At 37.8% G+C, this 17,075-nt stretch overlaps 1 protein-coding gene across 1 annotated transcript; it reads left to right on the top strand.

Annotated features, from left to right (window-relative positions):
- Nucleotides 1-7,954: 7,954 nt before the first annotated feature.
- DEFB130B (defensin beta 130B) lies at nucleotides 7,955-15,416 on the top strand. Its single transcript, XM_050801141.1, has 2 exons — nucleotides 7,955-8,012; nucleotides 15,235-15,416. Exons 1-2 carry the CDS (start codon nucleotides 7,955-7,957, stop codon nucleotides 15,414-15,416), a joined length of 240 nt encoding a protein of 79 aa, XP_050657098.1.
- Nucleotides 15,417-17,075: the final 1,659 nt, after the last annotated feature.

The raw sequence follows: 17,075 nt of genomic DNA, 5'->3' as shown, positions 1-17,075 counted from the left end.
TCCACCATGCTTATCACCATCAAATACCTGTGTGTCTCCTGAGAGCCTAACGATAGGACTTCCCAGCTTGCCATCACCGCTGCCACCAGCACCCACATAGTTGCACCAGGTGAAAGCCTGGGGACTACTCTGTCCATCATGTTGTCACAGCTGTTGGTGTCTGCACATGCCATCTGGGTCACAAGAGTTGACCTGCTATGACTACTGCAATTGCTGAGGCTACACATGCCACCCAAGGTCTTGAGGGCATGCCTGTCTACCTAGCCCACCACTGTCACTGCTGGCACCTGAGAAAGCCACCTGACTCATGTCTATAATCCTAGCACTTTGGGAAGCTGAGGCAGGCAGATCACCTGAAGTCAGGAGTTTGAGATCAGCCTGACCAACACGGAGAAACCCCATCTCTACTAAAAAAATAAATAAATAAATACAAAATACAAAATTAGCCAGGCGTGGAGGCACATGCTTATAATGCCAGCTACTCTTGAGGCTGAGGCAGGAGAATTGCTTGAACCCGGGAGGCAGAGGTTGCCGTGAGCCAAGATCACGCCATTGCACTCCAGCCTGGGCAACAAGAGCAAAACTCCGTCTCAAAAAAAAAAAAAAAGAAAGTCACCTGAAGGCCCAAGGATGGCCTGCCTGAAACTTCAACCACTAGTGCCCACATACATCACCCACAAGTTCAAAGACCAATGCAACTGGTGCCCAAAGACCAGACTGCCTGGCATGTCTTTTCCCAGCAAAATCTCACCACAGCCTCCATTAGCAACAAAGGCTAAGACACTGAGGAGCTCACAGACATCGGTGATGCTGATTATAGCTGAAGAAATCATAGGAATCTAAACTGCTGAACCAACCCAGAACTAAAGGCAAAGTGTCTTACTGATTCAACGGTATAGATACAGCTACAGGAGTCAGTCTTTCACTACCAAAGCCAATCTATAAAATTAGAAGAAGCAACTGTTTTACCACATATTCGAATATCAATGTAAGGACATAAGAAACATTAAAGAGCAAGGAAGCATAGCATCTCTGAAGGAAAAACAATAATTCTCCAGCAACAGATTCCATAAAATGAATGAAAAGGAATTTAACACCTGAAATTGAAGAATTCAATAAATAAAATAAATAATACAATTTGAGAACCTCAACAACAGACTAGATCAAGAAGATGAAAGAATTTCTAAACATAAACATCAGTCTTCATATACAAACATTAACTCAAAATGGATTAAAGACTTAAATGTGAAACTTAAAACTATAAAAACCCTGGAAGACAGCCTAGGCAATACCATTCAGGACATAAACAAGGGCAAGGATTTTATAGCAATGACACCAAAAGCAATTGTGACAAAAGCAAAAATTGACAAATGGGATATAATTAAACTAAAGAGCTTCTGTGCAACAAAGAAACTATTAACAGAGTAAAAAGACAACCTGCAGAAGGGGAGAAAATTTTTGCAAACTGTGCAATTGACAAAGATCCAATATATAGCATCTACAAGCAACTTGAACAAATTTACAAAAAAAAAAAAATTAAAAAGTAGACAAAGGCCATGAACAGACACTTCTCAAAAGAAGACATACATACTGTCAACAATCGTATGAAAAAAAAAGCTCAAGGGTCATGAGGGATTATGACAGACAGGAGGCAGAACTAGATTGCAGCTCCGGACAGAGCAGCATGCGGAGGCCTGCACTGTGAATTTTAGCCCCAGATGGACTGCAAGAACAGACCACAATCCTGGCAGGACCCACAGACCCTCCAAAGGAAGCAGATTGCTCTTGCAGGACCTGGGAGACACCCCAAATACTCTTAAGTCCCCCAGCCGCGGAAATGGGAAAGAGAGACCCTCATCTCCTGAACACACACCCCCACTGGAGAAGCTGAAGGTCTGTTTGTGGGAGAAGTTCCTGACCTTACCTGGAGCTGAGTCAAGTTAGAGAGCCGAGCTGAGTGACATACAGGAGTAGAGGAAGTAGCAGAAAGGCACTGGGAGGTTGCTGGATCCCCAGGCAGCCCATTCCCGCCTGGCACCACCGTCATCCATCAGGAGAGTGGCCAGAGGAGCAGGGGATAAAACTTCACAGGGAGAAGGACTTCTCTAGCAGAACTCTGTAAAAAATTGAACGGGGTGAGAAGCCTCCTGGTCAGAGCTCAGGGGAGAGCGGTGAATCTGGCTTGCAGACTTCACAGGCGGAGTAAGAACTAAAGCCCATTTCTTTGTCAGTTGGGAAGCAGAAAGCCCCAGGTAAGTTATCAAGCCAGATTCGCCCTCGGCCAGGAAACAGACTCTGGGCAATTGCAGGGGGCACGGTGGGAGTGAGAGAAGCCTTTGAGTGTGTGTGGAAGCTGGGTGAGACCTGAGACTTCCGGCTTTCCCCCACTTCCCTGACAACCTGCATGACTCAGCAGCGGCAGCCATAATCCTCCTAGGTACACAACTCCAGTGACCTGGGAATCACACCTCCATCCCCCACAGCAGCCAAAGAAAGACCCACCCAAGGAGAGTCTGAGCTCAGACACACCTAGCCCCGCCCCCAACCTGATGGTCCTTCCATATCCACCCTGGTAGCGGAAGACAAAGAATATATTATCTTGGGAGTTCTAGAGCCCTGCCCACCACTGGTCCCTCTTCACACTACTACAGCTGATGCTTTCTGGAAAGCGCCACCTCCCAGCAGGAGGCCCACCAGCACAAAAAATAGAGCATTAAACCACCAAAGCTAAGGACCCCCATGGAGTCCGCTGCACCTCCACTGGAACAGGTGGTGCTGATATCTAGGGCTGAGAGACCCATAGATGGTTCACATCACAGGACTCTGTACGGGCAACCCCCAGTACCAGCCTGGAGCCAGCTAGACTAGACCCCAGAAGAGAGACAACAATCACTTCAATTCAGTTTACACAAAGCCACACCCACAGGAAAAGAGGGAGAGTACTACATCAAGGGAATACCCCTTGGGACAAAAAATGTGAACAACAACCTTTAGCCCTAGACCTTCCATTTGACAGAGCCTACCCAAGTAAGAAGGAACCAGAAAACCAACCCAGGTAATATGACAAAACAAGTTCATCAGCACCCCCCAAAACTCACACTAGTTCACCAGGAATGGATCCAAACCAAAAAGAAATCCCTGATTTATCTGAAAAAGAATTCAGGAGGTTAGTTATTAAGGTAATCAGGGAGGGACCAGAGAAAGGCAAACTCAAACGCCAGGAAATCTAAAAAATAATACAAGAAGAGAAGGGACTAATATTCAACAAAACAGCTAGCTTAAAGAAAACATCAAAAACTCAGGAAACTTTGGACACACTTTTAGAAATGTGAAATGCTCTGGAAAGCCTCAGCAATAGAATTGGACAAGTAGAAGAAAGAAACTCAGAGCTTGAAGACAAGGTCTTCAAATTAACTCAATCCCACAAAGACAAAGAGAAAAGAATAAGAAAATGTGAACAAAGCATATTTTAGTGGAGACGGAGTCTTGCCATGTTGGCCAGGCTGGTCTTGAACTCCTGGCCTCAAGGGAGCTGCCTGCCTTAGCCTCCCAAAGTGCTGGGATTACAGGCAGGAGCCATCGCCAACAGTCGATTCTTAAAATAAATTGCACTTGGTTGTGGTGTATAATCCTCTTAATATATTGCTAGATTCCATTTTAAAGTATTTTGTTAAGAATTTTTGTATCTTTATTTATAAAGAATACTGGACTAGTTTTCACTTCTGGTAATGTCTTTGTCTTGCTTTCCTATCAGGATAATACTGGTCACGTAAAATTAGTTTGGAAATGTGTCTTATAAGTTTTTGAAGACTGTAAGAAAGATTAGCCTTCATTATTCTTTAAACGTGATAAAATTCACTAGTACAGCCGTCTGGTGCTGGATTATTTTTTTGGAAGCTTTTAATCACAGTCTCACTACCATCACTTGTTATATGTCTATCTCTATTTTTTATTTCTTCTTGACTCAGTTTTGGTAGTTTATTTGTAGAAATTGTCCATCATTTTATTTAGGGTGCCTAATTTGTTGACATACAATTATTCATAGTGTTCACTTATGATTCCTTTTATCTGTGTAAGTTTGGTAATAGTATCCGCACTCTTTTTTTTTTTTTTTTTTTTTTTTTTTTTTTTTTTTTGAGACAGAGTCTTGCTCTGTCGCCCAGGCTGGAGTGCAGTGGCGTGATCTCTGCTCACTGCAAGCTCTGCCTCCCAGGTTCACGCCATTCTCCTGCCTCAGCCTCCCGAGTAGCGGGGGCTACAGGCGCCGCCACCACGCCCGGCTACTTTTTGTATGATTTTTAGTAGAGATGGGGTTTCACCGTATTAGCCAGGATGGTCTCCATCTCCTGATCTCGTGATCCATCTGCCTCGGCCTCCCAAAGTGCTGGGATTACAGGCGTGAGCCACTGCGCCCGGCCTTTATTTTTAATTTTAGTAATTTAAGTTTTCTTCCTGTTTCCTTTGGTCAGTATAGCAAAAGGCGAGTCAAGTTTCTTGATCTTTTCAAATAATCAACTTTTGGTTTTGTTGATTTCTCTACTGTTTTGTTATTCTCTATTTCACTTTGTTCTAATATTATTTTATTTTTCCTGCTTGCTATGGATTTAGTTAGTCCTTCTTTTCCTAGGTTCTGAATTTAGAGTGTTAGCTATCTATTTAATTCATTCCTTTTTAAGGTAAGAGTTTACATCTATAAATTTTTATCTGAGCTTATACTTAGCTTTTGCTGCATCCCTTATTGTATTTTCATTTTGGTTCTTCTCAAAGTATTTTTCGATTTCCTTTGTGATTTCTTCTTGGACCCATTGGTTGTGTAGAGGTATGGTATTTAATTCTCACATATTTGTGAATTTTTTTTCTCTTATTGATTTTTAGTTTTGCCCCACAGTGGTTGGAGAAAGTATTTTGTATGATTTTAATATTTTAAAATTTTCTGATACTTATTTTATGGCCTAACATGGACTATTCTGGAGACTGTTTTGTGTTTACTTAAGAAAAAATATGTATTCCCTTGTTAATTGGAGTGTTGTACAGATGTCTGTTAGTCTACTGGTTTATAGTGTTGTTCAAATTTTCTATTTTCTTACTCATCTTCAATCTAGTTATTCCGTACTATTAAATTTAGTGTATCAAAATATCCATTACTTTTTAGCTATTCTCTCTTCTATCTAGTTATTCTGTATTATTAAATTTAATGTATCAAAATATCCATTACTTTTTAGCTATTCTCTCTTCAGTTATATTAGCATATACGTATTTGAGGGCTGTCTTATTAGGTGTAACATCTTATTAATGGATTGACCCTTTTATAATTGTAACATCTTATTAATGGATTGACCCTTTTAACATTATATAATATCCTTTTGGTTATAAAAAATTTTGTTTCAAAGTCTTTTTTGTCTGATATTAATATAGTTACTTCTGCTCTTTTTTGGTCACAATTTGCAGGAAATATTATTTTCCATTCTTTTATTTTCAAACTATTTGTGTATTTTAATCTAAAATGAGTCTCACAGGTAACATATAATTGGATCATGTTTGTAAATATATCCTCTCAATCTCTGCCTTTAATTGTAGAATTTAATTCATTTACGTGGAATATCATTACTAATAAGGAAGGATTTCTGCCATTTTTCTATTTGTTGTCTATATATCTTATATCTTTTTTGTTCTTCAATTCTTTCATTCCTCCATCATTGCCTTCCTTTCTATTTAACATTTCTAGTGTATCATTTTAATTATCTTGTTCTTGTACTACATTTTTAAAAATTTTTTATTTTACTTTAAGTTCCAGGATACAAGTGCAAAACATGTAGGTTTGTTGCATAGGTTTACGTGTGCCATGGTGGTTTGCTGCACCTATCAACCCCTCATCTCGGTTTTAAGCTCCACATGCATTAGCTATTTATCCTAATGCTCTCCCTCCACTCGCCTTCCCACACCCTGACTGGCCCCAGTGTGTGTTGTTCCCCTTCTTGTGTCCACGTGTTCTCATCGTTCAACTGTACAGAAAGACAGCCAACATATTTTTTTAAATGCCCAATATCACTAATAACTAGAGAAATGCAAACCAAAACCACAATGAGATCTCCTCTCACACCAGTCAGAATAGCTATTATTAAAAGTCAAAAAATAACAGACCCTGGTGAGACTTTGGAGAAAAGGGAATGCTTATACACTGCTGGTGGAAATATAGATTAGTTCAGCTACAGTGGAAAGTAGTCTGAAGATTTCTCAAAAAACTTAAAATAGAAGCGCTATTTGACACAGCAATCCCATTACTTAGTATATATCCAAAGGAATATCAATTATTTCACCATAAAGATACATGCATGTGTATGTTCATTGGAGCATTATTCACAATAGTAAAGACATGGAATCAACCTAGATGCCCATCAACAGTGGACTAGATAAAGAAAATGTTGCACATATGCACCGTGGAATACTATGCAGCCATAAAAAAGAAAAAATCATGTCCTTTGCAACAGCATGGATGCAGCTGGAGGCCATTATTCTAAGCAAATTAGCACAGAAACAGAAAACCAAATACCACATGCTCTTACTTAAAAGTGGAAGCTATTGGGAGGCTGAGGCAGGCAGATCACGAGGTCAGGAGATTGAGTGCCACTGCATGACAGCCTGGGTGGCAGAGTGAGACTCTGTCTCAAAAAAAAAAAAATATATATATATATATATATGTGTGTGTGTGTGTATGTATACATATATATATATACATACACACACACAGACCATCCATATGATGGTCTTATCCTTCACTCTCTATTATGTTCTGTTGAACTATATGTTTCTCCTTATACCAGTATCACAATGTCTTCATTATTGTAGCTTTGTCTTGAAACAAGGTAGTCTAAATTCTCTGTCTTTATTCTACTTTTGAAAAATTATTTTGAATATTAGTCTTTTGGAATATTTATGCAAACCTAAAATTATTAAGGCATAAATTATTAATAAAGAAATAAATTAGTAAATGCTCGAAAATACATCAGCTAACATGAAAATGATCAAAAGTAGTCAAATAAAAGCTATATACAAGTTATTTATCTATGTATATAGAATTTTTCAAAAAAGATTGACACCATATATGAAAGTTTACAAATTTAAAAAAATTTCAATTCAGGGAAATGTGCCAATAAGGAATTGATCAGAAGGTAAATTTGTTTTGGGTAAGTTGGATTTTGGTCAATTGATTCTTGATTAAAGGCATGCTCTTAAGCTTTCAATGTTTTGTTGCTATGTGGTGGGTTAGGGTGAAAGATTAGGGAATCTCTTTAAGCTATAGGCTCAGAGTCTTTTGACAGGAGCTGCGCACTTTACTCTGTCTTTTATCTTTCAAGTCTCCTGATCTTACTTGTCCTGTTGTATGAGATAATTATACAGTGTATCAATAACGATTAAAAATATTTGTTTTCAATGTGAATTAAGTGTATCCACCTTTCAGATGTGATTAAGAACACCTCACACAAGTGACAGCCTCTCTTTTAAGGACTAACTTAATAAAAAAAAAAATAGCTTTTCATAAATGGACCTTAGGCAATACTCTTGTCCCTCTTGCAAAAAAAAAAAAAAAAAAAGTGTGTATTATGGAAATGTTTCCTTACAAGCCCTAGGACTTTTGTAATAAGGATGTTCTGTACTCACATGGCCTTACTTCTTGGCCCCATTCAAAAAAAAAATTAATTAAAGGTATCAATTAACCTCTGGTGAAATTGAGAGCCATAGAAAAAGGAAAGGGTTAACCATCTGGTTTCCTACAATTAGGTTAATTTGTCACCAAATGTAGAGACTCTAGAGTTTGGAAACATTCCAACGGAAGCTGTTTTATTTCCTTATTGTTAAGCTTCACTGACCAAGAGGAACCTCAAGCCCCCAGATGTAAATAAAAGCCCCTGCGTTCCACCAGCCCTGATCATTCACCTCTCTAGGGCACTCAGCCATGAAACTCCATTCCCTTATTTCTGTTCTCCTCCTCTTTGTGACTTTAATACCAAAAGGTAAGATGGTGAATGATTTTAGAAGTCTATTGGGATGCCTAGACCAGAGGAGGTCTATTGAGATAATTATACTGTGGCCATCCTAACTCAGACCCCAATTCACAGCCTTAGGAATTCAGAAATCCAACATGTTTTGTCTTCTTTGGTACTAATGTGGCCAAAATTTAGAAGTAGGACAAGGAGTTCTTTCAACAGAAAATGGGAGTTCAAGAGCTCCATAATCAGAAAACGGGGCCAAAATAGAGTTAGGGGTATAGAAGCTTTGATATGTGATTTAAAGATTAGTAAATACAGCAAATAGCTATCATCAAGGCCTCACTCTCCAAAAAGGAGAGTGAAGATGATAGTTCTTGGTTCAAACTTGGTACTGAATGGAAGTGATATACAGTCTATTGGTGAGGAATATTTGTGAAGGGCAGCAGTTAGGCAAATAAGACAGAATTCAACAAGACAGTTTTGCATCAAATTATGAAAGACCAATAGAAATTTGGGAGCAGGGGAATTTGGAAAAAGAATAAACTGACATGAAGCTTCAATGGCAAAATTTTAAGCATAAGACAAATAATATAGAAAACACTTTAAGACTCTTAATTGCATCCTTAGGGTCCATGATTCAGAAGTTTAAATATTGACATGTAGAATCAAACTGAAAAGGGAATATAGAATCGAACGTCTTCAGGGTGTTTCATCCAGATCCTGGTAAGATCTGATAAAACTATTATCTCCACTGTTAATAGTGGGATATTCATATCCCTCAAAATATAGTGTGTGGTCAATGAACAAAGATCTCTTCCTTGCTTTATCTCTGAGTTTATTTTTTAAATAATTTCAACTTATATTGTAGATTCAGGAGGTACATGTGCAGGTTTGTTATGGTGGTATGTTGTGTGATGTGAGGTTTGGGGCAAGATGGTGATCCCATCATTCAGGTAGTGAGCATAGTACAAAATAGTCAGTTTTTCAATCCTTGTTCCCCTCCCTCTGCAATCTAGTAGTCTCCAGTGTCCCATCTTTATGTCCATGAGTATCCAATGCTTAGCTCCCACTTATAAGTGAGAACATGCATTATTTGGTTTTCTATTTCGGCATTAATTTATTTGGGATTACATCCTCCAGCTGCATCCATGTTGCTACAAAGGATATGATTTTGTTCTTTTTTATGGCTGCATAGTATTCCATGGTGTATATGTACCACATTTTCTTTATCCAGTCCGCCATTGATGACCACCTAGATAGATTGATTCTTTGTCTTTACTATTGTGAATAGTTCTGTGATGAACATAGGAGTGCATGTATGTTCTGAGTAGAATGATTTATTTTCTTTTGGACAATATACCCAGTAATGGAATTGCTGGGTTGAATGGTAGCTCTGTTTTAAGTTCTTCGAGAAATCTTCAGACTGCTTTCCACAGTGGCTGAACTAATTTACATTCCCATCACCAGTGTGTAAGCACTCCTTTTCTCCACAGCCTCATCTGCATCTCTGTTATTTTTTGACTTTTTAACAATAGCCATTCTCACTGGTGTAAGATAGTTCTCATTGTGGTTTTCATTTTGATTTGCATTTCTCTAGTGATTAGTGATGTTGAGCTATTTTTCATGTTTGCTGGCTGCTTCTATGTCTTATTTTGAGAAGAGTCTGTTCGTGTTTTTCACGTCTTTTTCCCACTTTATTTGTTTTTTGCTTGTTGATTTAAATTCCCTATAGATTCTGGATATTAGATTTTTGTCAGATGCATAGTTAGCAAATATTTTCTCCCATTCTGTTGTTTTCTGTTTACCCTGTTAATAATTTTCTTTTTCTCTGCAAAAGTTCTTTAGTTTAATTCAGCTCTACTTGTCAATTTTTGTTTTTGTTGCAATTGTGTTTGAGTACTTAGTCATAAATTATTCCCCAAGGCCAATATCTAGAATGGTGTTGCTTAGGTTTTCTTCTAGGATTCTTACAGTTTGAGGTCTTACATTTAAATATTTAATCCATCATGAGTTAATTTTTTATATATGGTGAAAGATAGGCATCCAGTTTTATTCTTCTGCTTATGGCCGGCCAGCTATACCAGCACCATTTATTGAACAGGGAGTCCTTTTCCCGTTGCTTGTTTTTGTCAACTTTGTCAAAGAGCAGATGGTTATAAATGTGCAGCTTATTTCTGGGTTCTCTATTCTGTTCCAGTAGTCCATGTGTCTGCTTTTGTACCAGTCCCATGCCGTTTTAGTTACTGTAGCCTTATAGTATAATTTGAAGTCAAGCAGGATGATGCCTCCAGTGTTGTTCTTTATGCTTAGGATTATTTTGGTTGTCTGAGCTCTTTTTCAGTTTCATATGAATTTTAGAATAGTTTTTTCTATTCTGTGAAAAATGTCATTGGTAGTTTGATAGGGATAGCACTGAATCTATAAATTGCTTTGGGCAGTATGGCCATTTTCATAATATTGATTCTTCCAATCCACAGCAGGGAATATTTTTCTGCTTGTGTCATCTATGATTTCTTTCAGTAGTGAATTGTAGTATCGCTTGTAGAGATCTTTCACCTCCTTGGTTAAATGTATTCATGGGTATTTAATTTTTTGTGTGGCTATTGTAAATGGGATTGCATTCTTGACTTGGCTCTCGGGCTGAACATTATTGATGTATAGAAAGGCTACTGATCTTGTACATTGATTTTGCATCCTGAAACTTTACTAAAGTTGTCTATCAGGTCCAGAAAGCTTTGGCAGAGTTTTTAGAGTTTCCTAAGTGCAGAATAATATCATCAATAAAAAGAGGTAATTTGACTTCTTCTTTTCCTATTTAGATGCCTTTTATTTCAAAAGGCTGATTGCTCTGGCTCATATTTCCAGTACCGTGCTGATTAGGATGGTGAGAGAGGGCACTCTTGTCTTGTTCCAGTTCTGAGATTCTCTTAAGTGCAATCAAAGCTACTCAGTTGTTTGATCTTTACCTAATCTGTGGATTTGCTGAGATCTGCCTCACACATGATTACCTCCTTCTGAAGGAGCTTATGCAATTCTCATTTGGTTCTCAGCTTTGGTCAGAAGATACAATGGAGGTCAGATACACTTGTAGTATCATCTGATATGAAATTATGTGATGGTAATAACTTCAAATTAGAACAAAATTGAATGGCAATTGTTTTTATTTTAGACAATAAGACCCATGTACAGATAAAGAATGTGATTTCACTCAAATCACATAGGTAGTAGCAACACTGCAGCTAAAAGCAAATCTCTTTAATCTGGGTCAATGTTGTTTTTAATCAATCCATAGGTGTAGATATCCATACAAAAATGATAACTGATTTCTGTCAGACTTTTTTCTCAAAATCTTCTCATTATACATTGAGGAAACTAAGGAGGTTTTCTGCTATATGTGACAACATGGATGAACCTGGAGGACATTATGTTAAATGAAATAAGCCAGTCAAGAAGACAAATACTGCATGATTCCACTTACATGAGGTACTTAAAACAGTCAAACTCATGGAAACAGGTAGCAGAATGTGGTTTCCAGGGACCGGGGAGGGAGGAGGAAATAGGGAGTTGCTGTTTAATGAGTAAAAGTTTTCAGTTTTATTAGATGAATAAGCTCTAAAGATTGACTGTACAATATTATACCTATAGCATTTAAAAATTTCTTAAGAAGGTAGATCTCACTTTCAGTGTTATCACCACAATAAAATAAAGGACAAAGAACAAGAGGTTATTTGAGGTTGAAAGCTGAGTTACTCTCCCCACAAATATGACAAGAATCCTTCAGAGGCCTGCCTTTCAGGCTGTGACATCTTCCTTCCTGCGGGAATAGAAATATCAGCCCTTGTCTGATCCTCCCAAATCAGTTATACCAGGAAGAAGGATTAAATGAGAGTCCTGTAATTCTGCACAGGAGCGAATCTCTTTTGAATAGCCAGGTTTCTTGTGTCAGAGGATATTTAAGCCATATGTAAAGGTCAAAATGACTTACTTGTGCATATTGAGATGTTCTTGGACACATTATCAAGTGGGACCCAGAACACTCAAGTTGAAAAATAGGAATTTCATTATCAGTTTTGTATGGTCTCTTAGTACTAAATAGTTAACTGTTGAGCTGTCTATACAATTTAATAATACTGCACTCCAAAAATTCTGATTTTAATCTCTGCTGTGACTGTTGGGCATATAGAATTTATCAGTTGCCTAGAAGCATTCTGATAATCTTAGAAACTTTATAACTCCTATATAACTTCTATCTAACAAAATTTCTTTTAAGAAAAATTGAGTGGCTGGATCATGAAGAGTTTTGTTAAAGACAATTTTACCCCCAAAAAATCCAATTAAGTAAAAAAAATTATTGTTTTCATGAAAAAATTTCTCCAAAGAAACTACATAATCTGAAATATTAGTTTATCAGCTTAATGTCTGATGAATATTAAGTTATAACTACTTGAATATATGTTTTTATATATCCTTATATTTATTCAAAAAAGAATCCATGGTATCCTATAAAAAATTGGAATAGTTCATATAGATTCATATATACACACAAACATATATGTGCTGGGAATATGAGTCTAAAGAGGTTAGAATGGCATAAATCTTGGATTGCTGCATTAGCTCTCTGAGAATTAAGAAAATTATAGCATTCTTCTTACACTGACTGTGGAGAGTAACATAATATCTGAATACACGACATTGGACAGGAGCAGAAGACAGCTTGAACTCACGTTATGTAGAGAAAAGGAAACTGTGCTTCTATTTTTTGATTGATGAAGTTCCAGGAAGAGCCTCTCCATTTAAATCCTCTACATCACCCAAAAAAAAAAAAAAAAAAAAAAACTTAAAAGTTACTGACTCAATGAGCTCTAACGCTAAGAAATTTATATCCTTTTAGAAAGTAGATGAATGTGCTATTAAGGGTTTTTTTCAGTGTGATTCTAAGTTCTTCTCACTTCATCCACAGAAATTAATGTTGTGATATAATATGAAGTGAACATCTAAATTGTTTCTTTTTCCAAAAGCACTTATTAAATATGCATCCTTTCTCCAACTGCCATGTGATACAACCATTATAACGTATTAATGTCAAATAAATTCTAAAGTGTATTAGAGAGTGCCTCTCTTTCTCTTCTTATGTTCTATGTGTGTATACTTCTGTCAATAAGTCTGAAAATAAGTGTGAATATCTGGGAAGAAATTCCCTTCCTCATGAATGAGGACTATGAATCTGAATATGAATCAAGTAATTTAATCTTATCTTCTTGACTTAAACTAGTGCCCTTAGCATGACGATGTGTCACAGTCATCAGTAAAAAGGGCGATTATAACTCTTTGGCTTCATGCTCAGAGTATACCTCCTTAAATTAAGCTTCAGGCTTCATGCTCAGAGCATACCTCCTTAGATTCCCATATAGCAAGAAGCACATCACTGGTAGGATGAATTGTTCCACTCATTTTGAGTGAAGCAAGGGACATCTCCCAAATAGAGGAATCGGCACTATCTTAGGCTACATGCTGTGTCAGTAGGCTGAACTTTACTGTATAGTGGGTTAAACATCTCTACCCTACTGAGAGGAAGTTCACTCTTTTGGCTTCAGCTGAAGATTCACATTCCACCTCATTTTGCATGGTATCCCTCTAAGTTCACATGCATAGGCCTCCTTGACACCATACTCTGCCTCTTATTATATCTTTCCCAGTACTAATAACCCCTGATTTTAGCTTCATTTAAAAAGTCTGACAATGTTGCCAGATGTTAAATGTATGGATGAAGTTATCAGGGAAAAGATCAACACCTAGCAACAGGTCTGCTATGCTTCTGAGCATGAAGCCTGTGTTCTGTGTAGACAATGCAGTAGAACCAGCACCTTCCACAACTGGCTGGGGAGACTTCAGGTCTCTCTGAAAGGCAGCCACTTTCTCTTCCACAATAATCTTGGGGGAAGAAAGGTAATATTACAAGATATTACCCAACTCCCCCATCATGACATTCTCTTGTTACGTAGAAACCCTGAATTTATGAACTACTAGTCTGATAGTAGAGTATAATACCAGACTGCACTAGGTTGAAGCTTCTAACAAGGGTAGAAGACAATCTTGCACAGGTTATGAGCACTCAGTTCCAAAAGGCTGTTTTGGTTTTTCTGGCTATGGATCTATTTCTACAGAGTGGAGAAACAATAATGATAGCCTAGTTTAAACACAAAACAGTAACAAACAACCAAAAAAAAAGATTGAGAGCTGAAAAGGCCATCAAACTGTTACTCATCTACAGAAGCAAAGAAGCCAGAGGTAGTATATTACACAACAGTAAAAACAAAATAAGATCCAGGTGTGTTAACTGGATGGTTCGGGAACTAATGTCTGTTAATGAACATCAGCAAAAGTGTTTTTCTTATTTAACATCTGCTGTGATATACGGTAGGAAACATAAACTATGGTTGTGCTAAGAAGGATAGTAAGAGAAAGGATAGTAAGCATAGAGAAAACTACTGAATTAGAGCACACCCTTAGTCATACACTTCTCAACAACCAGATGAATTAAGATAACATATGGATACGCTTAAGGGAAAATACCTTTTAGCTCAGTGAGTAATTTTCTCCAGGTGTCTGTCTATCTATCTATCTATCTATCTATCTATCTATCTATCTATCTATCCCTTATCGATCTATGAGGTATTGAGCAACATAGGAAAGATATTTCTTACATAGTCCTGAAATGAGGAAATCAGTTTAGATAAAATCTAAAGGATTGATAGGCTTTCTATGAAAGGAGATGAAGATATGAACACGCACCATTTGATAGGGATGATGTACACACAGATCGGAAGATGGAGGGACAGATACTTCCTTTGAAGCTGTTTCTTAGTGGCGGCATTGTTGGTGTTTGGTGAAAGACAATTCCTTAGGTGAAAATGTAGCAGTGCTGTGCTATTTGCTAAATACCAAAGACACCTTCCCTAGGCATGGAGGCAAGAACAAATGGTCCCACACATTTCAAAATGTACTGCTCTAGGGGAGGACAATCCCTTTAAAGGATTTTAGAAGTTGGCTATTTCCTCCAAGGTGTATATAATCTACAATCTTAGCTCCCTTCCCATAAAAAGGCACTATTTCTGTCTACGTGTCTGATCCTTTCATATAGACAATGTTTTCTTTCCTCTCCCAAAGCCATTCTTCTGGGAGTTTATTGTTTTATGTATATTTTCAATAGTGAATTAATGATGTTCTTAAATCTCTTTCTGTGCAGGAAAGACTGGCGTTATTCCAGGACAAAAACAGTGTATTGTTTTGAAAGGGGTGTGCAGAGACAAAGGCTGCAGCACACTAGATGATACCATTGGTACATGTAATGAAGAAAAAAAATGTTGTAGAAGGTGGTGGATACTTGAGCCCTATCCAACTCCAGTTCCCAAAGGAAAATCTCCTTAAGTGGGAGCAAACGTTAAGCCCTTTGAACTCCAGAATGGATAATTTTGCAGACTCCTGTTTAACCCAATTTCTTATTCTTCCTTGACTGGAAATAAATGTTGTCCTAATCGCACGTGTACTGACTGCCTTCTGGAGCATTTCTTCTTGAGACACATGCAAGCCTCTTAAGAACGATGAGAATAAACTAAATAACAGAAGAAACTCATACCCTACAGGTATTTATAAAAAATGCAAGTTTCTAAGAAAAATAAAGATAAAAATGTTAAATATGTAAAACAATAAAATTATGAAGTAGCAGTAGACAGTGTTTGATTATTTGAAGTGCAATGTCAACCTTCTTCCTCATCCACTTCTGAACAAATATCATTTTCATTACTAATAGAGACCAACTTAGATAATATGGGTTAAAGCCTGCTAATCATGTAACCTTGCTAACACTGCACCTGAGAATTAGGTACATGACCATTCCAGTCATTCCAGCACTTGAAGCAGGTCTCGCCTCTCCTGCCCCCTGCCCCTAGAGAAGTAGAAGAGAAGACCTGCTTTCTACAAGTAGGCTCACTAGGAGGAGCTGTAGAGCTGAAGAGTTGCTAACTCAGCATGCCGGGTTAGCTCTTTCTAAACTCTCCAACAGATAACTCCATTTTCTGGGACCAAGACAATTAAAGGGCAGGAAGGATACCAGGAGTATGACGTGGCATGAGTGCCACAAAGATGGAAAACAAAGAATGAGGCCAAATTACCCCACAAACAAAATTCAAGAGTTTGTGTTTTTTTTTTAACCGCAAAGCTTATGGTCAATGAATCAGGGGAGGGTGGGTTATCTCCCTATGTAGAGAAGATGTCAGGAGTCTATTGAAATAACTCTAATCTCATCTTCATGGATCTGTTTCTTCAATACTAGTCATTGCTTTTTCTATATCTTCTCAGAATCACTCACGAACAGCATATTACTCTGAGATCAGATTCTAAGCTAATTTCAGAATAATACTCTAATACAATTTTTACCATATACATTTTACACATAGCTGAAAAGTCACATCTTCTCTTCTTTGTCATCTTATGTGCCACTCCATTATCCAGTGTAGCACATTAGAGATTCTTTGATAATTAAATGACATTAGGAGACTTTAAAAGTCATAAATAGGCCGGGCGCGGTGGCTCAAGCCTGTAATCCCAGCACTTTGGGAGGCCGAGGCGGGTGGATCACGAGGTCAGGAGATCGAGACCATCCTGGCTAACATGGTGAAACCCCGTCTCTACTAAAAATACAAAAAACTAGCCGGGCGTGGTGGCGGGCGCCTGTAGTCCCAGCTACTCGGAGGCTGAGGCGGGAGAATGGCGTGAACCCGGGAGGCGGAGCTTGCAGTGAGCCGAGATCGCGGCACTGCACTCCAGCCTGGGCGACACAGCGAGACTCCGTCTCAAAAAAAAAAATAAATAAATAAATAAAATAAAAGTCATAAATACCCTCCTATATTAAAATGCTAAAAAAGAAAAATTGCCCATATTTGAATATAAACAAGTCTCCTTATAAAATTTCTAGGCATAAATTGAAGTTCAAAGATTGAATATCTTCAATCTCTATGTTGAAGCCCAAAGACATTAGAATCCAAATGAATTACTTCCTGAAATGAAATTATCTTCCCCTCGTTAAGT

The sequence above is a fragment of the Macaca thibetana genome, chromosome 8 (assembly GCF_024542745.1).
Source record: "Macaca thibetana thibetana isolate TM-01 chromosome 8, ASM2454274v1, whole genome shotgun sequence".
Classification (NCBI taxonomy): Eukaryota; Metazoa; Chordata; class Mammalia; order Primates; family Cercopithecidae; genus Macaca; species Macaca thibetana.
This window is presented reverse-complemented; position numbering and strand designations above follow the sequence as displayed.

Coding starts and splice junctions, on each gene's coding strand:
- DEFB130B (XM_050801141.1), top strand. CDS start 7,955: ATGAAACTCCATTCCCTTATTTCTGTTCTCCTCCTCTTTGTGACTTTA. Junction 8,013..15,234: donor TGTGACTTTAATACCAAAAG/GTAAGATGGTGA, acceptor CTTTCTGTGCAG/GAAAGACTGGCGTTATTCCA.